General features: G+C 39.4%; 1 protein-coding gene across 3 annotated transcripts in view; it reads right to left on the reverse strand.

Annotated features, from left to right (window-relative positions):
- The window catches only part of PCMT1 (protein-L-isoaspartate (D-aspartate) O-methyltransferase), a 43490-nt gene extending 16623 nt beyond the window's left edge, over positions 1–26867 (reverse strand). For all 3 annotated transcript variants that reach the window (XM_028103369.2, XM_088023841.1, XM_028103370.2), the window contains exons 1-4: positions 26639–26867; positions 11669–11773; positions 10404–10435; positions 1408–1512 (exon numbers count right to left, since the gene is read on the reverse strand). In XM_028103369.2, the coding sequence (XP_027959170.1) occupies positions 1408–1512; positions 10404–10435; positions 11669–11773; positions 26639–26867 (471 nt within the window). The remainder of the gene's footprint in view (positions 1–1407; positions 1513–10403; positions 10436–11668; positions 11774–26638) is intronic.
- Between the last annotated feature and the right edge of the window lie 221 nt (positions 26868–27088).

The raw sequence follows: 27088 nt of genomic DNA on the forward strand, positions 1-27088 counted from the left end.
TACGTCAAATATCAAGAACATGTCATTAAGTAAATACTGTGTCTAAACTTAAAAAAAAAAAAATCCTAGGGTGTGTGGGTGGCTCAGTTGGTTAAATGTCTGCCTTTGGCTCAAGTCATGATCCCTGGGTCCAGGGGTGTCCCTCTCTCTGCCCCTCCCCCTGCTCATACTCTCTCTCTCTCTCTCTCTATCTCGTGTTCTTTCTTTCTAGCACATGCTCTCTCTCAAATAAATAAAATCTTAAAAAAAAAATCCTGACATTCCATTAGGGAGGGCTTAACTTCTACAAAACAAGTAAAACAACTGAAAAGAAATACCTGAGTCCTTATTATTTCACAAGCACTGTTGTGGATGCTTAGGATACATCAAAGGAAAAAAAAATTAAATAAAATTCCCGCCTCTCTGGAGCTTACAAGCTAGTGGTCTGCCACTTACATATTTACAGCAAGTTAGATGGATTCTAGTCCAAGATGCATCATCCATGAATCCTAACCTAACTAGACCAGAACCTTCCTATCTGGCCCTCAGGGACAAGATTTTTCAGAATAATCAAATTGATTTGATTATCTGAGCACAGATAAACCTTTACTCAAAGTGCCTGAGTAGGCCTCCAGCCAGACTCTGGATAGTCACTAACCAAGATAAGCCTCTGGTGATAAAACCTGAAGTATAATAAACAAGGTATTTTTCTAAGAGTTTTTCTTAATATAAAAGATGCTCTACTCTTATTTCTTTTTTTTTTTTAAGATTTTTTTTTTATTTATTTGACAGAGACAGAGACAGCGAGAGCAGGAACACAAGCAGGGTGAGTGGGAGAGGGAGAGGCAGGCTTCCCCCCAAGGAGGGAGCCCGATGCGGGGCTTGATCCCAGGACCCCGGAATCATGAGCCGAGCCAAAGGCAGATGCTTAACGACTAAGCCACCCAGGCGCCCTATTCTCATTTCTAATAACCCTGGAGTAGTGTTTGGAAATCAGATTCTCTATATCATTTTCTACCAGCTGCAAATGTGAAAGAATGCAGTCTGGAAGCTAGTGGTTGCCATCTTGCAATCACAAAGGAAGAGCCTGACTGAAGCCAACATTTGGAGGAAAGCAAAACCAAACCAAGAACCAAAGAGAAACCCATTGTCAATAACAACATCTGATCTTCTTTTGAATCCAGCCACACAAAAAGCCAGATATACTTTAGACTTTTCCATTATATAAGCCAAATAAATTCCCTTTTACTCTGCCAATTTGGACCAAATCTTCTATTATTTGCAACAACAAAAAAAACCTAAGTGATACATATTCCAACTGCTATATTAGAATTAAAAACAAAAACCTCAAAAACTGCTAGTAAAAAAATGTACAGCCAAATATATAATATGCTGCTGCTGGAACAGAATGAAAAAGAAAGCTCTTACCATACGTGCAAAACATGCAGTAAGGATTCCACTTCCAGATCCTACGTCGAGAGCTTTAGCTCCTTCATGCAATTGATCAAATAGAAGTTCTAGTGCGTATGCATGCTGCCAAAAGAAAACAAAGCAAATATTAATTTTTTTCAAGACTATAAAGTATATATACCATGGCATACAAATAAAGTTGCCAACTTCCTACCAATTTTTCTTTTTTTTTAAGATTTTTATTTATTTATTTGACAGAGAAAGACACAGCGAGAGAGGGAACACAAGCAGGGGGAGTGGGGGAGGGAGAAGCAGGCTTCCTGTGGAGCAAGGAGCCCAATGCGGGACTCAACCCCAGGATCATGACCTGAGCCGAAGACAGATGCTTAACGACTAAGCCACCCAGGCATCCCCCAATTTTTCTACAATTGTCATCTACCAACATAATGAAAACACAACATATTATATACTTACATTTACAGAATTATGTAAGAAAATTTCAGACTAAATTCTTATATTTATATAAAATGTTTAGTAATTTTAGATCTCCAGTGTGTGAATTTTTTATTTTTAATTATTTCAAAGTCAAAAGCTACAGAAGGATTTACAGTGAAGTCTCTACCCCACCCGTCTGTAACCTTCCCCATCCCCAACCAATTTCACTCCCTAAAGGCAATCTATGTTGTCAGTTTCTTGTGATTCTTTTCAAACATATCCATTCTATGCATATACAAGCAAATATGTATCTATTTTTTCATTTATTATATCTTGAAGAACCTTTTTTTTTTTAATTTGACAGAGAGAGACACAGCAAGAGGGAACACAAGCAGGGGGAGTGGGAGAAGGAGAAGCAGGCTTCCCACGGAGCACGGTGCCTGATGCTGGGCTCGATCCCAGGACCCTGGGATCAAGACCTGAGCCGAAGGCAGACGCTTAACGACTGAGCCACCCAGGCGCCCCTTGAAGAACCTTTCTTATCAATACTTAAATAGCCTGTTCATTCCTTTTTATCGCTGAGAAGTATATTCTTATATGTATATTATAATAACAAAAATTCCCCCCCAAAAAAATCCCTAATGAGGGATTTTTAAGTTAGCTCCAATCTTCTATAACAGAAGATATGAAATAATCTTAAAAGGTGTATGTGTAGGATAATATAATAATCTTTATAAAAATCTTTTAAAGTGGGGCACCTTGGGTAGCTCAGTCAGTTAAGCATCTGACTTTTGGTTTTGGCTCAGGTCCTGATCTCATGGGTCATGAAATCGAGCCCCACATCCAGCTCCACACTCAGCGGAGTCGGCTTGGATATTCTCTCCCTCTGCCCCTTCCCCCACTAATGCTCTCTCTCTCTAAAATAAAAAAATAAATGAAATCTTGAAAAAAAAATCTTATAAAGTGTACCTATAGGATAAATTCCTAGAAGTAGAATTGGGGGGGGCAAAGGATATATAGTTTTATGTTTACAGTATATATAAATTAATCAAATAAAATTATATTGGATACACTATGGACCAAACCAAGAAATAAAGCCTTTTCTACTCCCTCTTTATAAACTTATGTTTCCATGCTTTTCCAAAATATGTGATTAGAACTAATAAATGTTATCTCAAAAGCTGTCCTTAAATGCCTGCTATGTTCATTATTAAAAATCATCAGAGGGGGGCACCTGGGTGGCTCAGTTAGTTAAGTGACTGCCTTCAGCTCAGTTCATGATCCTGGAGTCCCAGGATTGAGTCCTACATGGGCTCCTTGCTCAGCAGGGAGTCTGCTTCTCCCTCTTCCCCTCCCCCCTCTGATGCTCCCTCTCTATCTCATTCTCTCTCTTTCAAATAAATAAATAAAATCTTAAAAAAAAAATCATCAGAGGGGCGCCTGGATGGCTCAGTCTGTTAAATGTCTGACTCTAGGTTTTGACTCAGGTCATGATCTCAGGGTCATGGGATCGGCCCCACATGGGGCTCCACGCTCAGCATGGAGTCTGTTTGTCCCTCCCCCCCATTCTCTCTCTAGAATAAATAAAATCTTTAAAAAGAAAAAAAAATTTAAGCATCAGAAACAGGTAATGTTCAAAATGGAGGATATATTGGAAACTCCCTATTTAGAAAACTAATTTAGGTGACCAAAGCCAAAATACTGGTTACATAGAGGGTAAAGGCTAAGAAACTGGCATGAGAGAGCCTGCTAGGACATAGGAAACATTCTGATCTTCATCTAGGTGGTGGTTACACGTATACATATGTGAACATTCATTACGCTATACACTTAAGATTTGTGTACCTTACCAAGTGTGTATAATATTATTGAGTTTTATATGGTACAGTTGGTTAAGCGTCCAATTCTTGGATTCAGCTCAAGTCATGATCTCAGGGTCCTGGGATTGAGGCCCACGTCAGGCTCCACACTCAGCGTGGAGTCTGCTTGTCTCTCTCCCTCTGTTCCTCCCCCTGCTCTCACTCTCTCTCTTTCAAATGGATAAATAAAATCTTTAAAAAAAGTTATTGAAAAGACTATGTATTCCAATCACTAAAAGTGCATGATCAGATTTCATGTACCCCTGATGTGACAGAACAGAAAAAATCATTGGGCAGTGTTCTTGAAAAGGAAAAGGGCGGGGGAAAGGTGTGTGTGTGTCGGGGTGGGGGGAATAGGTTAAATACCACTAGGAAACAATTAACCAAATTTAGAATATGGGAAATTCTACAGGACAAATGGATAGGGTTTTTTTTTTTTTTAAGAACTTATTGAGAGAGGGAGAGGGAGAGGGAGGGATAGAGCAGAGGGGAGGGGCAGAGGGAGAGGGAAAGAGAAACTTAAGCAGACTCTGCACTGAATGTGGAGCCCAACGCAGGGCTCAATCTCACAACCCTGAGATCAGGACCTGAGCCAAAACCAAGAGTTGGACACTCGACTGAGCCACCCAAGCGCCCCCAAATGGATGAGTTTTGTCAATAAATAAGTGGTATTTAAAAAAAGAAAGAGGTCTTTTAAAATTAAAAGGTACTAAAAAGACTGAAAAAGACTAAAAAAGATGCAATGTCTGGACCTTGTTTGGATCCTGATTTAAGCAAACAACCATAATACAATTTTTTTGAAACACCTGGTATAGGCTGAGCATGGACTATGTGTAAGGTAATAACATACTAAGGAACATTGTTAGGTATGATACAGTATTGTAGTCATGTTTTTAAAGTCATCAGATTTATACTTAAATATTTAGGGGTGAATAATATTATGTTTGAGATTTGTTTTTAAATAGTTCAGCAAGAGGAAGACAAAGATAAAACAAGATTAACAAACTGGGTAATTATTAAAGGTGATGATGGCTACACGAGGGTTCATTATATTATCCTATTTGTATATGTGGTGTTGGAAACTTTCCATATTAAAAAGTTAAAAAAGAAAAAGCTAAGGCTACTATTCCACAACTAATGTAATAAAGGCCTTTAAGAGATAAAACCACACAATCCAAGGGTTTTCAAACAGTGTTCCAGAAAGTCATTAAGGTTCCACAAAAGCCCATTAGGGATAACACACAAATATACACTGAGGATGGGTGTGTTCTGGGAAAAGAGTAATAGAAAACTAACTTTATCAATTTTTCATATAGATTGCTTTTCAAAAGAGGCTCTTGCCTAAAGAGTGAAAAACATTCATGCCATGAAAAAGAGTTCTGGATTAAACATCAGAAGTAGCTTTCATCAGACTCTTACAACAATCAGTTATGAGGTTTAATGATTTCTACTAATAAGGTAACAAGCATGGGACTAGAAGAATACGGAAGTAATCAAAGAAACAAAGTAACTTCTGCAATATCTGGATCTCCAGACCCAGAAATCAAAGGACAAAAAGGACTTCTTTAAGGTACCAATCCCCAATCTACAGGCAGTTCTGGACCATCTTAATTCCAAAACAAACCCCAGGAATATTTTTTTCAGTACTATGTTTGCATAAGATTTAGTTTTTTAAAAAGGGGAGCATGGTGAGTTATTATTAAAGTCCCATTCAGATTTAAAATGTCAAGGCCTTCAATCACAATCATTAGCTTTTTTTAATGCTTTTATCACCCTAGCTAATATTTTTTTGGATAACCCATGTTTATCTCTAAATCCTCAAACTAAGTTTTTTAAAAGTTCTTTTTCATAATTATAAAAAATTTTAAACCCACAAATATATTGAATACCATTTTTTTCCTTATATACAGTCACCCACTTTATATATTGTGCCAACTGTTTTACCAAACCATCTGAAAATAGGTTGTAGACATCACAATACTTCACCCCCAAATACTTCAGCATGAATCTGCTAAAAAAACTAGGACATCTCCCTTTGCAACCACATCACCATTAACACACTCAAGAAAATAATCAATTTAGTATCATCTAACATATGCATCATACTCAAATTTCAACCGTCCCCAAAATGTCCTTTACAGCTGTTTTTTCTCCAGTCCATTCAAGGTTCATGCACTGCATTTATCAATATAAAATATTCTCCCCTCAATTCTCCTCTACCTACCACTTCCCATTCTTCAGAACACTGACTCCTTTAATGAGTCCTCTCTGGCTGTCCCACATAATTCCCCATATTCTAGATGTGTGAATTTCCTCAAGGTTAGACTCAGATCCAAGACTTAGCAAGAACAGCACACATGGCTTGCTAGGCACCTCCCATTGCATCACATCAGGAAGCACATAATATCGGGTCACCTTACCTCTGGACTTGCCAAGCTCAACCACTCAGTAAATATGGTTAACGACTAGATCACTCTTTTTCAAAGACATAATTTTCTCTTAGTAATTAATAAGTAATATGTGGAGTAAGAATTTGAGACTACATGAACATTTTTGTTCCCCAATAACCTTTCTCTAAATTGTTTTAGATTAATTGATGATCTCTGCCCAATTCAATCATATTGATGATTACAGAACAGTGATTTTTTTTAAAGTTCTATTTTTCCCTCCAAATGTATTAATTGGCATTCTTCTGTTTTTCTTTTTTTTTCCGTCTTGCTTTTTTTTAATCTCTATGAACTCATAGATTTTTGTTTCTTTTCTTTTCTTTTTTTAAAGATTTTACTTATTTACTGACAGAGAGAGAGAGAGCATAAGCAAGGGGAGCGGCAGGCAGAGGGAGAAGGAGAAGCAGGCTCCCCGCAGAGCAGGGAGAGCCCAATGTGGGACTTGATCCCAGGACCCCGGGATCATGACCTGAGCTGAAGGCAGTCGCTTACAACTGAGCCACACAGGCACCCTGGATTTTTGTTTCTTAATTCACAGTGTTACAATCCATTACCTTCATTATCTATCATTTTTCCATTTTCAAATTGTCTATAATTTGGCCTCTGGGAATCTCTTCAAACCTGCTCATATGTCCTTCCAGCATCACCCCATCAACCTTTGAGCACTTCCTCACTTTCTAATATTCAGTCACTTTTCTAAGGAGCTCTAGTCTCATTTAGTGAGAAATGGTATTTAGGATTCAATATCTGCATACTATGTGTACTCACGGCTACCAGGATGCCATTTTAACAGGTTGCTTTTAATCTCTTACCCAATGCATATATCACATTTTCAATTAAGACTTTGGAAAATATTCCAGGATTGTAGATACTTCCAAGCAAGTCTGTGATTTTAAAGTTCATTAAACAGAGATGTCATTTATCTTTGCTCCTCACTTTGTTTCTCTTTTAATACTTCTAAGATCTATGCAATAAATGATACTAAATCACAAATGCTTGTTTGTATAATACAATTAATACTATTTTATTCTACTCACATCCTGGTTCAGCAAGCATCAAAGGACACTGTATTATCACTGTATTATTACTGTTTGTACATACAGGCATACATATAGATGTACTGTGTGACTATATACATACACATAAATACACACATTTTCCTTATTAAGAGACAGAGGTAAGGATATATAAGTGATTAAAAACACATCCGCCTGGATGGCTCAGTCGTTAAGCGTCTGCCTTCAGCTCAGGTCGTGATCCCAGGGTCCTGGGATCGAGCCCCGCGTCAGGCTCCCTGCTCAGCAGGAGGCCTGCTTCTCCCTCTCCCACTCCCCCTGCTTCTGTTTCCTCTCTCACTGTGTCTCTCTCTGTCAAATAAATTACAAAAATCTTAAAAAAAAAAATGCATCCTTTTTGGGTGCCTGGGTGGCTCAGTCAGTTAAGTGTCTGCCTTCGGCTCAAGTCATAAGATCGAGCCCCACATCTGGCTCCCTGCTCAGGGGGGAGTCTGCTTCTCCCTCTCCCTCTGCCTCTCCCCTGGCTTGTGCTAGCTCGTGCACTCTCTCTCAAATAAATAAAATCTCTAAAAATAAATAAATTAAATTAAATAAATAAATATTAAAAAAAACACAAGAAACCATTCCTATTCCATGGTTAAAAAAAACAAAGAAGGGGGCATCTGGCTGGCTCAGTTGGAGAAGCATGCAGCTCTTGATTTTGGGGTTGGGAGTTCAAGCCTCACATTGGGTGTAGAGATTACTTAAATAAATAAACTTTAAAAAAAAAAAGAAGAAGAAAACAGAAAGAAATTGGTAACATGTAAAGGGTACAGAGTGAAAAGCAGATCTCACTTTCATTCCCATCCCTCCAATCATCTACTTCTGACCTCGGAAGAAATCATTTTTAGTTTTCATGCCTAGAGGAAGACGTGTCTATGTATACATGCAGATTTGATTTTTGTATATTGCAGAATACTCTAAATACTCTTCTGTACTCTGCTTTTATACTTAATGCTTCCTGAACATCTTGCTATACTGGTACTTACAGAAATTCCTCATTTAACAGCTTCCCAGTATCTCACTGTATGGATATACTATAATTATTAACCATCCACTATTAGTGGACTATCACTGATCACTTTTTTTTTGCTATTATAAATAATGTGACAATGAACATCTTTAGTCATTTTGTACCTACAAAAATGTACCATAGGATAAATACCTTGAAATAAAACTGAAGACTGTAAGGTATATTTATTTCACATTTTATAAATTTGCCAAATTGCCTTCCAATACTATCAATTTATTCTCAGCAAAAAAGTATGTAACTGTTTCCCCTTTCCAATACAAAGTATTAAACTTTTTCACCTCTGACAATCTGATAGGTGAAAAATGGTACTTTACTACAGTGCTAATGTATAATTTACTAACTATATAAATATAAATGAAAATGACATCTTTTCATTTGTTTAAGTGCTAATGTCATCTCTATTTCTTTTTCTATGAACTATCATTCTGGTACTTTAACTATATTCTTTTGGGTTCACCAGTCTTTTACTTCTTAATTTACAGGATACACACCCACATTTGTATATGGAAATTTGACCTAGATTGTTGTATGTATTCTAAATATTTCCCTCAGTTTTTCTTCTTTTAATTTTGCTTATAACATTTTTTTCTCTGCAGAAATCCAAAATTTTTATGTTGCAAAATATATGTTTTTTAATGGCTCATCTGTTGTCATGTTTTAAAAAGTCATTTCTAGGGGCACCTGGGTGGTTGGTAAGTTGGTAAGGATCTGACTCTTGATTTCAGTTCATGTCATGATCTTAGGGTCATGAGATCGAGCCCCACATCCATCTCCACACTCAGTGGGGAGTCTGCCCCCCGCCCCTCCTCCAGCTTGTGTTCTCTCACCCTAAAATAAATAAATCTTTTGAAAATAAATTTAAAAATTAAAAAATAAAGTATTTTTTTTAAAGATTTTATTTATTTATTTGACAGAGAGAGAGAGAGACAGCAAGAGAGGGAACACAAGCAGGGGGAGTGGGAGAGGGAGAAGCAGGCTTCCTGCTGAGCAGGGAGCCCAATGCAGGGCTCGATCCCAGGACCCTGGGATCATGACCTGAGCCGACTGAGCCACCCAGGCGCCTCAAGTCATTTCTATTTAATGTTTATAAATAATAATTTTCCTATATTTTCATCTAGTATAACAGTTCATCATAAATATATGTAAATTTATTTTAACATACAGAAGGCTTTACATTTAAATAAGAGCTTCTCTAATCCCAAATACTTTCAGAGAATCAGAAAAGCTATTGTTCTTCTCCCCAAAAACCAACAGAGTACTCATTCAAATAACTGACATTTAAAACCCAAGAAAATTCCCAACAGATTAAAAGTGCTAGATAACTTAGAATAGGTCCTTCTCAGTTATACAGCTTCATAGCTGCTATACTTGACCAATCCGTAATGAATTTTCCAAATAAGATATGAAATAAAAGAAATAATATTCAACTTGAGATTTCTACAATATATCCATTATATTATTTAAAATATTCTCTTCCTGGGGCCCCTGGGTGGCTCAGTCGGTTAAGCGGCTACCTTCGGCTCAGGCCATGATCCCAGGGTCCTGGGATCAAGCCCCACATCGGGCTCCTTGCTCGGCGGAGAGTCTGCTTCTCCCTCTGCCTGCCGCTCCCCCTGCTTGTGCTCTCTCTCTGTCTCTCTCTCTGTGTCTAACAAATAAAAATAAATAAAATCTTTAAAAAATAAAATAAAATATTCTCTTCCTTGGGGCGCCTGGGTGGCTCAGTCGTTAAGCGTCTGCCTTCTGCTCAGGTCATGATCCCAGGATCCTGGGATCGAGCCCCGCATCGGGCTCCCTGTTCAGTGGGAAGCCTGCTTCTCTCTCTCTGTCTGCCGCTCCCCCTGCTTGTGCTTTCTCTTACTCTAATAAATAAATAAAATCTTAAAAAAATAAAATATTCTCTTCCTTAATTTGCTCATTACTAAATAACCTTTTATATCCAATTTTTACAGGATTAGATATTAATGACAACCAACAAAAACTTTAATGACAGTTTCTACCAAGAAGACTTCTCTCTATATATCATGTATAAAGAATAAGAGGTTCATTACCAATCTACAAAACTCATACATGATAAAACTGATCTAATTAAAAGCTCAACTTTTGTAAACCTTTTTTACTAAAGAAAATGATCTTAGAGGAAAAATGTGATCCATTTATATCCAAATGACCAAAGTTAACTTACCATGTGTGGAGCACTGATTGTTGCTTGGAAACCTGTAAAAGAAGAAGAGAACTACTGACACATTCAGCTGCAAAAACATACCAGATGCTCCATGTAACTCCTTTCCTAACAGCCACAAATTCTTTTTCATAATAATATTTCTCGTTCTTATGATCTCAAGAAAATAAAACTTTTATTTTGCTTTTTAGAGTACTGTCAAGTAGCAGTTATAATGAGAAAATACAATCATGCCAAAGGCTAATATGCTCATCTAGTACAACGCTCCCACTATTTCTAAAAATTTCTTCTCCCATATAGTTAGCTAAGAAAGAATGTCAAGAAGTTGAGTTCATAAGTTTATGACTTGTTTTCTCTCCAGGTTTATAAAAAGAAAATAAACTTCCATATATAATAGGTATGTAAAATTTCTGAAAATTAAATTGCCTCCTATTTCTGGCAACTTATTGAGCAACTGGCAATCAAAGTAGCTTAAGAAACTAAAAAACTACCTCAGTTTACTCTTTATACTATCGCCTGATGGTAATTCACAATCTTTTCTTAGTTTCTAAGCTTTCAAGTTTTTTCTTCCAGTGTTGTTTTCTCAAAACTTATTTACCTGCTTCTGCATCTGAAGCAATTTTCACTGAGCGGTGGTAGCAGGTGCCTTCGGGGTTCAGAAGCTCCCCAGGATCTTCTCTGCTGACTGTTATAGTGCTTCAAAAGAAGAAAGCATGGCAGCTGGCTGACAGAATCCTGTGGCCCTTCTAAGCCTCAAAGGCGCCCACTGCCAAGGCTCAGCAGTTCAGCAAAACCTGCTTCAGGAGAAGGAATTAAATACCAAACTTTCTAAAACCAAGCACAAACCAAAAAATTCAGGGCAAGTGAAGCAGAGAGGTCAGTAACCACTTAATTACACTTATTTCCTTTAATATTGATTTAAAAAACTAATGTTAATATGAAAAACAACTTCATTCAACATTAAGGTTTTAAAGAAAGCCAAGCACTCAGTTTAAACTTAAATTTTCATTAAAAGTATGTTTTGTAAGAAAAATGTTTAAAGTATTTTTCATATGTATTATACACAGTTTGAAAAAATAGAAAAGATACTTAATACATAACATCATTTTATTGAAATGGCTCTGTTTGGAATTATGACACTTAACTGAGGCATAAAAGTCAAACTAGCAAGGTAATAATAAATATCTCTGTCCCAGTCCATTTTTACTTAACAAAAATTATACAGTAAATGAGTAAAAATGTGACATTTTCAGAAATCCAGACCTTACCTATTGATTGTGGAGAATCCATATAAGGATTACATTTTGCATAGTGGGAACGGTCTGTGGCCAGCATTACTTCAAATACTTTATCTGTTTTGATGATTCCATTTTCTGAAATGAATGAGGCAAACATTTTAAGCTGGAGTGAGATGACTAGATGTACTTTAGAGGTTACATTGGAGAGACTGGACTGGAAGAGAGCAAGATTGGAAGTTGTTGTAATGGCCCAGGTAAACACAACCTGGTCTTCAGCGATGACACTAAGGATGAAGAAAAGTAGAAGGATTTGAGTTACATTTAATTTAAGTAATATATACCTAACTAGCTCTGGAGGAAGGATGATGGGTAACGGTTGAGATGCTGATATCATACACTGATTTGCGAAATCCTGGAGAAGGAGCAGAGTAAGGAGGAAATGATAACTTACTTATTCAGTTAGTGGCTATAAACCATACAAGTGGAGATAGGCAGCAGTCCACTGAACATGTGGATCTGGGGCTCAGGAAAGAGATCTAGGACAGTGATACAGACTTCTAGTAATATAGATGGTAACTGAAACAATGGAAGTGAACTCAAGTAGCCAGGGAAGAATACACAAAAAAGAAAAACAAAAGCGAACATTGAAGAGATGTCCAAAGGAAGTGGAACCTTCAAAGATTATGACAAAAAGCAGCCACAAGGGTAGATGAAAATCAAGTAGATAAACTGTTACAAAGCCCAACTGAAAATAAATTGTTCAAGAAGCAAAGCAAGGTCAGTGATTATAAACTATAAATTCTTTGAGATTGAGTAAATATGTTAAACTTAAATAACCCTCATGGTACCATGCACAGTTACTATTCAGTAAAGCCCTTATAAACTCACTCAATATGCTTACTGACTGTCTAATACATACCAGACACAATGGTACACACTTAGGATATTATTATATAGGATTAGAAATAAACAAGACAATATAATTACAATTTTACAATTTAAATGGGTGAATTAGGGGAGCCTGGGTGGCTCAGTTGTTAAGCGTCTGCCTTTGGCTCAGGTCATGATCCCAGGGTCCTGGGATGGAGCCCCGCATCAGGATCCCTGCTCAGCGGGAAGCTTGCTCCTCCCTCTCCCACTCCCTCTGCTTGTGTTCCCTCTCTCACTGTGTCTCTCTCTGTCAAATAAATAAATAAAATCTTTTAAAAATAAATAAAATAAATAGGTGAATTATATAATAAAAGTACACTTTAGTAAAGCTGTTTAAAAAAAAGATTCAATGGGGGTGCCTGGGTGGCTCAGTCAATTAAGTAACTCTTGATCTCAGCTCAGGTGTTGATCTCGGGGTCGTGAGTTCAAGCCCCACACTGGGCTCCACGCTGGGTGGGAAGCCTACTTTTAAAAAATTAGAAAATAAATTAAAAATATATTTTAAAGAAAAGATTCAATGGGGGTGCTTGGGTGGCTTAGTTAGTTAAGCGTCTGATTCTTGGTTTTAGGATAGGTCGTGATCTTTGGGTCCTGAGATCGAGCCCTGCATTGGGCTCCGCACTTTGTGAGGAGTCTGCTTGTCCCTCTCCCACTGCTCCTCCACTTGCTTGCTCAATCTCTCTCTTTCTCTCATAAATAAATAAAAAATCTTTACAAAAAATTCAATGGGACTAGAAGTGGCAATCGAGAAGCTCTGATTCTGGGGGAGAATCAAAAGAAAACAGGGAAAGAATGGTGCCTTTTGATGCAGCAATAAAGGAAAAGAAAATTAAGGATCCTGAAGAAACAAAAGAGCAACAAGATGTGCCGACTCCTCCCCTTTTCCAACAGCACTACTCCTAAACACATCACCAACCTTTAAAGAAACTACAAGTCACTATACTGAAAAAGGTGCTCTGGAACTGTGTCCACAAAATGTCCAAAAATAGGAAAAAGAAAAAAAACTCAACTCCATTCGAAGATACTGTAAAAAGAAAACAAAATGCAAATCAAAACATTTCAGCTGAGGGGCATTTGGGTGGTTCAGCAGGTTGAGCGTCCAACTCTTGGTTTGGGCTCAGGTTATGGTCTCTGGGTCATGAGTGAGATCAAGCGCTGCCTTGAGCTCCAAGCTCAGCAAGCAGTCTGCTTGAGACTCTTCCCCCTCCCTCTCCCTCCCGTCCCTTCTTGTGCTCTCTAAAATAAATAAAATCTTTAAAAAAACAAAAACAAAAAAGGGGTGTCTGGGTGGCTCAGTCGGCTAAGCATCTGACTTTGGCTCAAGTCACGATTTCAGGGTCCTGGGACTGAGCCCTATGTCGACTCTGTACTCAGTGAGGAGTCTGTTCCTCCCTCTCCCTCTGCCCCTCCCCCTGCTCATGCTCTCTCTCAAATAAAAAAGAATCTTTAAAAAATTAAAAATTAAAAAAAACTTCAGCTGATTAAACAGAAACTATAATTTTAAAACTATATTCTAAAAAAACAGCAGAAAGTAAGTAAAAGTATTACCAGGAACAATCAACCTCATGACATATACTAATAAAACTATCAGACTTGGGCGCCTGGGTGGCTCAGTTGGTTAAGCGACTGCCTTCGGCTCAGGTCATGATCCTGGGGTCCTGGGATCGAGTCCCACAGGGAGCCTGCTTCTCCCTCTCCCACTCCCCCTGCTTGTGTTCCATCTCTCACTCTCTCTCTCTCTCTCTCTCTGTCAAATAAATAAATAAAATCTTAAAAAAAAAAAAAAAACTATCAGACTTTAGGGGCACCTGGTAGCTCAGTTGGTTAAGCATACAGCTCCTGATTTCAACTCAGGTCATGATCTCAGGGTAGTGACATGGAACCCCACAGTTCTAGGTGTGGAGTCTCTCTCCTCCTTCTGCCCCTCCTCCACTGCCCCTGCACCCAGCCCTGTAAAACAAAAACAAACAACAACAAAAACTCAGACTTTAAAGGCATGGAAAAAAATCCTCAGAGCCTCAAGGCAAAAAAATCGTATTACCTAATAAGGGTAAAAAAAAAAAAAAGGCAACCATCAGATTTCCTAAAAGCAAAATTCAAAGCAAAGCAAGAATGAATCAACATTTTCAAGAAATTCAATAAAAGAAAATGCCTGGATGGCTCAGTCGGTTAAGCATCTGACTTGGTTTCGGCTCAGGTCATGGTCTCAGGGTCCTGGGATCAAGCTCCAGGTCAGGCTCAGTGCTCAATGGGGAGTCAGCTTGAGATTCCCTCTCTCCCTCTGCCCGGCCCCCACCCCACGCACTCTCTCTCTGAAATTAATAAATCTTTTTTTTTTTAATATTTTATTTGACACAGAGAAAGAGAGTGAGAGAGAGAGAGCACAAGCAGGGGGAGTGGCAGGCAGGCAGAGGGAGAGGGAGAAGCAGGCTCTCCGCCGAGCAGGGAGCCCGACGCGGGGCTCGATCCCAGGGTACTGGGATCGTGACCTGAGCCGAAGGCAGCTGCTTAACCGACTGAGCCACCCAGGCGCCCTCAAATTAATAAATCTTTTAAAAAAAAGAAAAGAGGGGCGCTTGGGTGGCTCAGTTGTTGGGCATCTGCCTTCGGCTCAGGTCATGGTCCCAGGGTCCTGGGATCAAGCCCTGCATCGGGCTCCCTGCTCCGCAGGAAGCCTGCTTCTCCCTCTTCCACTCCCTCTGCTTGTGTTCCCTCTCTCGCTGTGTCTCTCTCTGTCGAATAAATAAAATCTTTAAAAAAAAAAAGGTTCATTTATTAAAAAAAAGAAAAGAAAATGCAAATCAACAACTGAAAAGAAGCAAACTATTGAGGCACCTTGCTGGCTTAGTCCATACAGCATGTGACTCTTGATCTTGGGATCATGAGTTCAAGGCCACATTGGGCATAGAGCTTACTCAAAAAAGAAAAAAAATTAAAACCCCACAATGACAAAAAAAAAACAACAAAAAAAGCAAACTACTAATACATTCAACAACTTGGATAAATCTCAAAAGTACTAATCTCAGTGAAAGAAGTCAGACAAGACTATACACTATATGATTCCATTTATATCAAATTCTAGAAAAGTCAAAACTATAGTGGCAGATGGCTGATCTGTGATTGCTAAAGAGTGAGGGTAAAAGGAGTAGATTAACTGCAAAGGGGCATCAGGAAACTTTGTGGGTAAAAGAAATGTTCTATATCATAGATCAGCAAATTTACATGAAAGTCCAAATAGTAAATATTTCAGGCTTTGCAGTCCAAAGTCTCTGTTGCAAGAACTCAACTGTCAATGTAGTATGGGAACAACCACAAACAATACCAAATAAAGGCTATATTAAGATAAACTTTTATAACTAAAAATAGACAGTAGGGGTGCCTGGGTGCATCAGTCAGTTAGGCTGTGACTCTTGATTTCAGCTGAGGTCACGATCTCAGTGTCCTGGGATTGGGCCCCACTTTGGGCTCCACACTCAGCCAGGAGTCTGCTTCAGAATTCTCTCTCTCCCTCTGCCCCTCCCTCAGCCTGCTCAGGCACACATTCTCTCTATATATAATAAATACATCTAAATAAATAAATAAATAAATAGATACAGACAAACAGTAGACCAGATTGGCTTATGGGGTGTAGTTTGCTGACCCCTATTCTATATCATTAGGGTGCTGGGTTACACAACTAAATTTGCCAAATTTTTCAAATTGTAATTTTTTTTTTAAGCAAAAGAGAGAGAGAGAGAAAGAACATGTGTGTGTATGTACATGTGTACATGAGCACAAGGGGGAGAATTTTAAGCAGGCTCCAGGCCCAGCATTGTTGGGCTCCATCTCACAACCCTGAGATCATGACCTGAGTCAAAATCAAGAGTCACTTAACTGACTGAGTCACCCAAGCACCCCCTCAATGTTTTGTTTTTTTTTAAGATTTTATTTATTTGAGGGAGCGAGCAAGAGAGTGAGAGAGAGCACGATGGGGGAAAGGGGTAGAGGGAGAGGGAGAATCAAGCTCTCCCCTGAGCAGGGAGCCCCACACAGGGCTCCATCCCAGGACCCCGGGATCATGACCTGAGCAGAAGGTAGATGCTTAACCAACTGAGCCACCCAGGCACCCCACACCAAATGGTTTTTAAAAGCATGTCATTATTTACTAAAAAGCTGAACACATCAAGGCTCAGAATCAAGGTTTATTAGACCATTATTGGTTGGTTTCCAAAATTTTCACCACAAGATTCTTTTTATTTTTGCCTTGAATTTTGTATTTTGAAAGATGCCTAAACTAAGCTACATTTACTAAGTTATTAAGTCATTTTGCCATTTTTGGTAATTTGACATATACAACTGCCAGTGCCTTGAACATTTTTATCAAACAGCAAAATAATTTAATGTTTCACTTTTTGTGGATAGCCTAATTACGAGTAAATGTGTAATTACCATTAGGCTTTCTGAAATAGTGAACAGCTTTAGAACCACCCATACCCAATCCTCCTGTGCCTTAGAGACCAAGGACCTTAATTAAGTAATTATAATAATGGCGGGGGCCTGGGTGGCTCAGTTGGTTAAGTGACTGCCTTCAGCTCAGGTCATGATCCTGGAGTCCCAGGATTGAGTCCTGCATCAGGCTCCCTGCTCAGCAGGGAGTCTGCTTCTCCCTCTGACCCTCCTCCCTCTCATGCTCTCTATCATTCTCTCTCTTTCAAATAAATATCTTTAAAAATAATAATTATTATTATTTATTTAAAGATTTTATTTATTTGAGAGAGAGAGAGAGAGTGGAAGAGAGAGAGAGCCCAAGAGGGGGTAGAGTCAGAGGGAGAATAATAATTATAATAATGGCTAATGTTGGTCCAAATATGCAATTGATCCAAAAGAGAAGTCAGTAGGATTCAAAAAGAAGAATGCAATAGATTCCAAGCCATAAGTCAAGTAATAAAAAATTTGAAAAGATTAGAGCCATGTTAAGGTGTCTGTTTCTCTTTTCAACTTGACAGATGGTGGAAGGGTGCAGAGGTGGAAGGGTACAGATAAATTCCAGAAAAAAAAAAAAATGCTGTAAGAGTCATGATTTAGATATGAAGAAAATTAAAATGTGACATGATTTCAAGCAACTGATCAAATGTGAAAACAAGGAAAAATATCCTACTATTCCTCTACAATAGTGGAGGGGTCTGTGATATTGGAAACAGAAAGTAGGGAATAAACTCACAGCAGACTACATAACTCAGCCAAATGTTGACATAGTCATACAATTGATGACTATTGATTTTCAACACTTAAAAATTAACAAAATGCAGAAAATTTATTTACTGCTCAGAACACAAATTATCAACTTTGACAAAGTAAAAGAGCCACTAATAAGTTGGGCAATGAGAGGGAGAACTCCCTAGTATCCTTTCTTACAAAGTAGAAGGGTTACCAGAGGTAGTGTTAGTTTATAAATTATGAAACAAGAAACTGAGGTTAAAGTATATTACTTAATGTTAGAAAGGTAACCACAAAAAAGGAAGCAAAAAATTATTATATAACTATATGAGGGAGAGCTGGGTTTGTAGAGTTAAATACTTATCCATCTTGTCAGGAGGTCAACAGATAATGTCTGAAGTTGATAAAACAAGAAATGACAATTTAACCACATGATTTAAAGACATGAAGATAATCACCAGAAAAAACAAAAAAATGTAGTTAAAAGTGGTTCTCTCTAGGGGCGCCTGGGTGGCTCAGTCGTTAAGCGCCTGCCTTAGGCTCAGGTCATGATCCCAGGTCCTGGGATCGAGCCCCACATCGGGCTCCCTGCTCAGCGGGAAGCCTGCTTCTCTCTCTCCTGCTCCCCTGGCTTGTGTTCCCTCTCTCACTGTGTCTCTGTCAAATAAATAAATAAAACCTTTAAAAAAAAAAAAAGTGGTTCCCTCTAGGCAATGAGTCTAGGGGTGGGAAGGAATGGAGCCAAGCAATTGTTATTTTTCAATAAATGCCCTTGTGTAGGATTTTATCTTTTAAAAGATAAAATCCTACATGTACATGTACATGTATTACTTGACTAAAAATTAATCTTGGGGTACCTGGGTGGCTCAGTTGGTTAAAGCATCTGACTCTTGATCTCCATTCAGGTCTTGATCTCAGGGTTGTGAGTTCAAGCCCCACGATGGGCTCCATGCTGGGTGTGGAGCCTAGTTAGAAAATAAATAAGTAGAGGGCACCTGGGTGGCTCAGTTGGTTAAGCGACTGCCTTTGGCTCAGGTCATGATCCTGGAGTCCCGGGATCGAGTCCCACATCGGGTTCCCTGCTCGGCAGGGAGTCTGCTTCTCCCTCTGACCCTCCCCCCTCTCATGCTCTCTTTCTCTCATTCTCTCTCTCAAATCAATCAATAAATAAAATCTTTAAAAAAAAAGAAAATAAATTTTAAAATCTTTTAAAAAAATAAAAATTAATCTTAATTCTAACCTTGTTATCGTAGATAGTATATATTTATATAAATATATAAACAATACACACACACACACCCCCCTCCAATTAGGAAGATGTAAGATATGGCAGGGGACTCCTTTTCCTTCACAGTGGTAGAATTTTAACTGGGTGCATTATCTAGCCTCTCTGTAGTTATGTGTAGTCTTACAATTAAGTTCTTGTCAATAGAACATACACAGAAATTATGTATGCAACTTCCAGATCATCCCCTTAAAAAGGAATGGATTTTTTTCTCTTTCCCCATTCTTCTCCCCACTGGCCGGAATATGGAAATGATGGAGGTAAACTATCCTCAACCTTTCAGATAAGGGAAGACTTTAGGAAGCCCAAGAGAGATGAACGCAGGTCCTCAACACTTTAGAACCACCATATTAGCTCTAAATTGTTTATGCTTGGGTTGTTACAGGAGACAGAACTTTGATTTTGTTTCAGCCATTGTTATCGTGGTCTTTGTTAGAGCAGCTGAACAGGAACCCTAATGCACAGTGTATGAGGAGGAAAACAAGATCAGTCTGAAGAACGGGAATGGAGTTGGAGCGTGGAAATAGGTTGCAGAAGACCCTAAAGAGGCCTGAAAGCTGAGCAAGAGGTGTTTACACTTGATACAGTAAGCAATGGGAAGCCTGGGCAGGCAAGTGACTTAACAGAAAGCATTATCTTAGGAAAACTAGCATAATGTGTAGAACGGAGCTGAGGGGAGGGAAACTGAGAATGTGACAACCCATCAGACACTTGGAGGTCTATCACTCCAAGTATAGACTAAGGACCCAGGCTGGGAGAATACAGTTAACAGTGGAAGCGATGACTAGGAAAGGTATCCATAAGAACTGCTGAGTTAATGTGGTAACAGTCTGAAAGAATCAATGACTACTCCAAGATTTTTGATCCAGGAAAACAGAAGAATGGAAGCAATCCTGGCAGAAATGGAAAGGAAGAAAGCCTGTGTTGATATGAAGCACTGAACATCAGGGGGAAAAAGTAAGCTTCCATGGACTTCAAACAAGTTTCTCTAATCTTGCTACAAAGTTGCATCTCAGGGCCCGCCTGGATGGCTCAGTGGGTTAAGCGTCTGCCTTTGGCGCAGGTCATGATCCTGGGGTCCTGGGATTGAGTCTCCCATCAGGCTCCTTGCTCGGCAGGGAGCCTGCTTCTCCCTCTCCCTTTGCCTTTCACCCAGTTCTCGTGCTCTCTCTCTCTCTCTCAAATAAATAAAATCTTAAAAAAAAGTTACATCTCAATAAAAGAAGTATTATATTACATATTACTTTATTTGACTTGAACAGTTGCTAACCATCTACTCTATATTCCTTCTCAACTATCAACATGCCAGGAAAAACAATAAGAAATGAACAAACTGGTCACCTTTACTTCCTATCTAGAATGATTAGGCATAAGAAGTAAGCAGAACTTGAGACACTTTCAGTATAGAAAGTCTGAGAGAAATTAGTTTTAAATCCATACTATAATCAAAGAAGAATTTCACATGATGGCAAATTATGATAAAGCACATCATCTAAGTACCAGAGATCATTTAAAAATACATTTTTCTTCCTAGAGTTGTTGTACTATGTTGTACACTTGAAACTAATGTAGCACTCTGTGTCAGATAATTAAGAAAGAAAAAACACATCTCACCCTGAACTGCTCTCACTCCTAATAGATACATAAAGTTAACTATTTGTTTTGACACTATTTCTTCTCTTTTTTTTTTTTTTAAGATTTTATTTATTTGACAGAGAGACAGTGAAAGAGGGAAGACAAGCAGGGAGTGGGAGTGGAGAGGGAGAAGCAGGCTTCCCACTCAGCGGGGAGCCCAATGCAGGGCAATCCCAGAACCCTGGGATCATGACCAGAGCAGAAGCAGACACTTAACGAATGAGCCACCCAGGCACCCCTCTTTTTTTTTTTGACACTTTCTTAAAGGAGGATATTCCCTGGACTCCTCACCTCACGTTTAACAAACTAAAATGTTACACAGAATTCTAAAATATAGGTAACCAAATGTTAACTTCTGTGGCTCTCTCTCCTACACACACACACACACACACACACACACACACACACACACACACACACACACACACACTGCAGCTGATTTTACAGAATCCACAATGTAACTGAAATCAAGAATCTTGGATTTGGAAGAGTCCTTAGGAGTTTATATACAGTTAAAGCTGATGACAGATCTCTTCTATGATATCCCTTACAGAAAAATGGTCAACCGTTCTTTGCTTCCAATATTCAGTGACAGAAAATATTATTTTTCAAAGCCAACTCTTTGATTGTTAGGATAGCTTTGTGAATACTTCCTTATAATGAGCCAAGATCTGCCTTCCATTTGTCCTGGTTTGACCCTCTACTACATGACATTTCCTAAAATATTTCACCACTATTGCTCTCTTAAGCTTTCTCATTGCTAATAAAACCACCTCAATCCCATCAAATCACCATATAAAATGCTGACTCTCTCTGGTCATCTTGATCACCCTTGTCTGATAATCTGTGTTTTCACTGCTACTCATGTTGGCTAAAACTAAATGTAATACTAATAAAAATATGTGGAACAGCACAATGGACTTAAGACCACATGAAATAGAATGTAATACAATCCATCTAGATCTAGTGCTGTCCAATAGACCTAAGGATGATGGAAATGTTCTATGTCTGCACTAAAAGGTCTAGCCTCATGTGGCTATTGAGCTCTTAAAATATGGTTAGTGTGACTGAGAAACTGAATTTTAAATTTCATTTAACTTTAATCGATTTAAATTTAAGTAGACATACTGATATTGAAGCCCCCCCATCATATAAATTAGATCTTACTCAATGTATTGTAAGTTTACCTATTAGTATGTACCCATAAGACTGACTTGAAACTAGTCAAAATGAGGAGGACTGGACTCTAAATGAGGTCCCAATTTCTGAAAACAATCTCTTAGGATTTTCTTAGCTGGTTATATTTGGTCCATGAACACACATAATAAAACTAATGGAATATTCTCTTTTCCACTAGTCATGCTACTAGTAGCTAAGAACTGACACTCTAAATAGCATAAGAAAATCATTCCAATTTATTTGCAGAAATAAGAATACAAAAACTACAAATTATTCTAATCCTTATTCAAATGCCTACTCAAGGTCTCCACCAAAATGTCTCCTAAGCATCTCAAATACAACATCCCCCAAAATAAACTCGTGCTCTCCACACCTCCTTGCACACCTCCTCCCCACCACCCAAAAGTCCCTGCTGCTCACTCACTTATTGTTTCCAACTCAGAAAATGGCAAATCATTTTAAATGCCCAGGCCCAAAACCTTGCATTCATATCCTTGACTCCAATCTTTCTCCCACACCCCAAATCCAAATCTAGCAACATACAATTTTTTCTGCTTGGAATGCCTTTCCCCCAGCTCTATCTGCATAGTTAGAATTTCTTCTCATCCACCAACTCTTTGCTCAAGTGACACCTTAGTGAGGCCTTCCCTCCCACAACTGCAAACCTAGTACCCCACACTCCCAAACCTCCTTCCCTACTTTGTGACTTATCATGTGACATACTAGGTATTGTACTTGTCTGCTCCCGTTAGAAGTAATCTATAAAAGAGAATATTCGTTTTGTTCAGTTTGGCATACAGAAGATAGTTAAATATCAGTTACCTGACAAATCCTATAAACATTATAATATATGCAAAATGACACAATCAAGGATGCAAAGTGAAAATAACTGATATTATCAGAGCACTGGATTGAATTTTTTCTAACAAATAAAAATAGGTAAAAAAAAAAAAATGTTTTAAGTGGCCAGTATAGCATTTGAAGTCTCTCAGTTAAGAGTTAACCTTCCACAAATGCTCAGGTTTAGACACCCCTGCTCTAGGAGACCACCTTTCTCAACCTCATCTACTCCTGCCCCTATCTTTTCCTATTTTTACCATGGCTTGATATTATTCCAATAAAAGTAGAAAATAAATTCTAATATAAACATTACTTAAATTGTCACATTTCCTGGATTAAGCAGGCTCATAGTTGTTTTAAGTTAATTTGTTTTAAGAGCGCATTATCAGCCTGTAATTATAAAATAACTATATTCTTCATTTCTATAGACCTGCATTGTCCAATATGGTAGCCATTAGCCACATGTGGCTATTTAAGTTAAATAAATAAAAATCCAGTTCCTCAGTTGTGTTAACCACATTTCAAATGCTGAATGCCACATGTAGCTAGTGGCTACCAAATTGAACAGGACAGACACACAGATTACAGAGAGCTCTATTGGGCAGGACTGTTACATTTTTTTCTTAAAACTTTATTCTAAAGCATAAAACTGATTCAGCTGAAACACTGGTAGAGTTTAACCTCATAATTTTCAATTCTCTGTATCAGTGATTCTCCCATCCAAGTACTAACCAGGCCCGACCCTGCTTAGCTTCCGAGATCAGACGAGATCGGGCATGTTCAGGGTGGTATGGCCGTAGACTCTGTATCAGTGATTCTCAAAGTGGTGGCCAGACCACTAGCTGCACTACTTAGGAACTTGTTAAAAATACAAATTCCTGGGGGTAACTGGCTGGCTCAGTCTGTGGAGCATGTGACTCTTGATCTCAGGGTAAGTTCAAACCCCACATTGGGCGTAGAGCCTACTTAAAAAGAATAAATAAATGTATTTATTAAAAAAAATACAGGGGCGCCTGGGTGGCTCGGTTGGTTAAGCGACTGCCTTCGGCTCAGGTCGTGAGCCTGGGGTCCTGGGATTGAGTCCCGCATCAGGCTCCCCCTGCTCTGTGGGGAGCCTGCTTCTCCCTCTGCCTCTGCCTGCCACTCCCCCTGCTTGTGCCCTCTCTCTCTCTGTCAAATAAATAAATAAAATCTTTAAAAAAAAATACAAATTCTTGAGCCACAGCAATCTGTTTTAACTAGCTCTCCAGGGGATCCAGGAGATTCTGAATCATGCTCAAGTTTTAGACCACTGTTCTAAGTTACTTAAGAGTGGCTGTTGGGGCACCTGGGTGGCTTAGTCTGTTAAGCATCTGCCTTCAGCTCAGGTCATGATCCCAGGGTCCTAGGATTGAGTCCCATGTCAGGTTCCCTGCTCAGTGGGGAGTCTGCTCCTCCTTCTCCCTCTTCTCCTCCTCTCTCTCTCTCTCTCTTGCTCACACCAGTGTTCTCTCTCTCTCAAATAAATCAATAAAATCTTAAAAAAAAAAGTGGTTGTCATCATAAGCTATGAAATACTGAGACATACCATTACATTCTACAATATTCCATAAATGATATATCAACTATGAAATCATATACAACCATATTTCTATTATGACATCTTATAAAAGGAAAACTCAGTAGATATTTTCAATAAAATTATAATAATATTACAACTAAAGCAATCGTGAACTTCATTTCTTTTAAAAAATATACAACTGTAATTTGCTTCCTCTTCCAATTTGCAGATCCTTTTTCACTTCAACATCAACATAGCACATTTTTTTAAGTTCTTTATTTTAATTTCAGTATAGTTAACAGTATAGTGTTATATTAGTTTGAGGTATACAATAGAGTGATTCAACAACATAATCAAACTTTAATCTTTTTCTAAAGATTCAACTAGAAGCCTTTAAGAACACACAACAATGGAATAACTAGGAAAAGGGAGAAATTTTCAAATTTTGTGCCAACTGAAATTCTCACAAGAAAATACTGCTTTTATAATAAACTAATAAGTAAAAATGAAATCTATTAGCTAGAATTTGGCAAGAAGTTGAAACTAACATTGCACAAGTGTTACAACAGGCTAAACAATTTGAGTACTCTAATTTCCTACTACACATCACAGATACAGTATAAGATTAAATATGTGCAATACTGACATCCATGTATGTTAAATATTTGTTATTAAATTTTCTGATAGAAAAACATCCTTAGACCTTTCAGCTAGGAAAAATAACACTGCAATAAAATGGTTATAAAACCACTGGGGAAAGAGCTAGTCTTGACTTACTACCAGTTTGACCCAAAAAGGAGAGTCATTAAGAGCCTGATTACAAATTTCTGCCATCGGCTAGTGCCTTCTGTGATAACTTACCAGCGGAAAATTACTTAGTCACAATTTGTGCATAGAATGTTTTGGATATGTACACTAAAATAGCAGGCACTAGATCATTTTAAGAAATGTTATTAAAATATTTACCACATATTGAGCTTATCTGTAATCCATGGGAACCTAAATCAGACTAAAAAATACTGTCTCAGCATATAAATGTCCACTTCCACTCAAATATCCTCCCATAAAGTGAACATTGGCAATGCTTGACAGAATCTTGAAATCTAAACATTCTTCATTACTAAATGCAAAGGATACAATTACAAAATTTTTAAATACTGTAATAAAAAAAAAGTCAAATGACTAATACTACGTACTAACCATGTGCCATTTCTCTCACTCATCTTGCTATTTCTAGCACAGATCCAAGCATATAATGTATATTTAATTGCATTCACGAAAAAAGGAATGAGAATTAAGTTTGAGAGAATTCAAAGACAAAAAAAAAAAGTCCTAGCCCTCAAGGAAGTTACAAATCGAATTAGGAAACCTGATAAATACAAGAAAAGCTAAATAACATATGACAATTAAAAACACCACGTGGCAGGATACGATTATTTGCAAAGCTGGTGGCAAACAATGCTATAAATTCCGACTAGAATGAAGGTATTACGGACTGCGATCCTTCTGGTCTCCCGACCGGACAGCAACACTATATTTCCATTTAACAAAAGAAAGTAACAGCACTCACCCCACCCTAAAATTATCATAAAAGGAAGGAATACAAGAACTAAAGAAAATGATATAAAGAAATCGCCTTGAAAAAAAGTTAGAACATTCCACATACACAATCATTTGTTGGATCCCAGGACCTCTAAAAGCTCCTGAAACACAAGTCTCTCAGAAACAGCATCCTCTGATTATTTCTTCCTCCGCCCCCCACGAAGATTTCCACTGGACAGCCGCCCCAGAAATTTCTCCCAGCATCCGCAATGACAATACTCTCATCTTTCCCTCCCTCCCCTCGCCTGTATCAGACGGTGGCATCTCTCTCCAGAGGAAAAAACGGAGGGCGGGGGAGGCTGTATAGGACGGAGAGAATGCTTGCAGTGAGGCCGATTATTAAGGAGAAGGAAGGCGAGACGACGCGGAGGTCAAGGGTGGGGTCCCCTCAGATCCAGCCCAGCCTCTAGGCCAGGTCAACATCTCCCCACCCTTAGGGCACGCCCCTCGCCCGCCAGACCCAAACGAGCAGGCAGCGGACTCGAGTGACATCCCCACCACCTGTGCCGCAACCCCTCCCCCAGGCCCGTGGGGAGACGCCTGCCCCTGCCTCATCAAGAGCAGCCCATGGCTCTTTCTCTACCCTTCCAGTCCACGTCGCCGATGAGTGACAGGTCCCCGGGGGAGGCGATAGCAAGCGCACGCCGCTCGACACTGCTGGTGCAACACTGCACCGTACCCTCCAGCCAGCACGGGGCCGGGGCGTAGACAGAGCGTTCCGGACGGCCCAGGGAGACCCAGTCCAGGCCTAGCCTGGCCCAGTTGCCCCACATTGGGCGGGGGTGGCACTTACTGCGGAGATTGTGGATTAGCTCCGAGTGGCTGGCGCCGCCGGATTTCCAGGCCATCGCTAAGCACACCCGGAGCAGGTACAGAACCACCTTCAGCGCGGCGACGGTGCCCAGCAGCTTCCCCAAGAGTGAGACCACCTCCCACACGGTCACCGCCCCGCTCGCGTCCCCGCTGTAGTCTCCGCTGTGACTGCTGTCGCCGCCGGTGCCGCCACTGCGCGCTCCCGGCATCCCCCGCGGCACGCATGCGCTCTGTGACGCTGCGCGGCCTCGGGTGCGGCGGGGTGGGGCCGCGGGCAGGGGTGGCCGCGTGCCCCACTGCCTGCGCCTGTGGCTGCTGCGGCTGCTGCGGACGGGCTGGGAGCCCGGGCTGAGTCAGCGCTGCTGCCGCCGCCGCGTGCCCCCTCTCTGAGAATTCGGGCTGCGCACCGCCAACTTGCTGAGTTCGCCCT

Source organism: Eumetopias jubatus, unplaced genomic scaffold, assembly GCF_037043125.1.
Source record: "Eumetopias jubatus isolate StellerSeaLion01/CBP00866 unplaced genomic scaffold, mEumJub1_p1.0 scaffold_6, whole genome shotgun sequence".
NCBI classification, from domain to species: domain Eukaryota; kingdom Metazoa; phylum Chordata; class Mammalia; order Carnivora; family Otariidae; genus Eumetopias; species Eumetopias jubatus.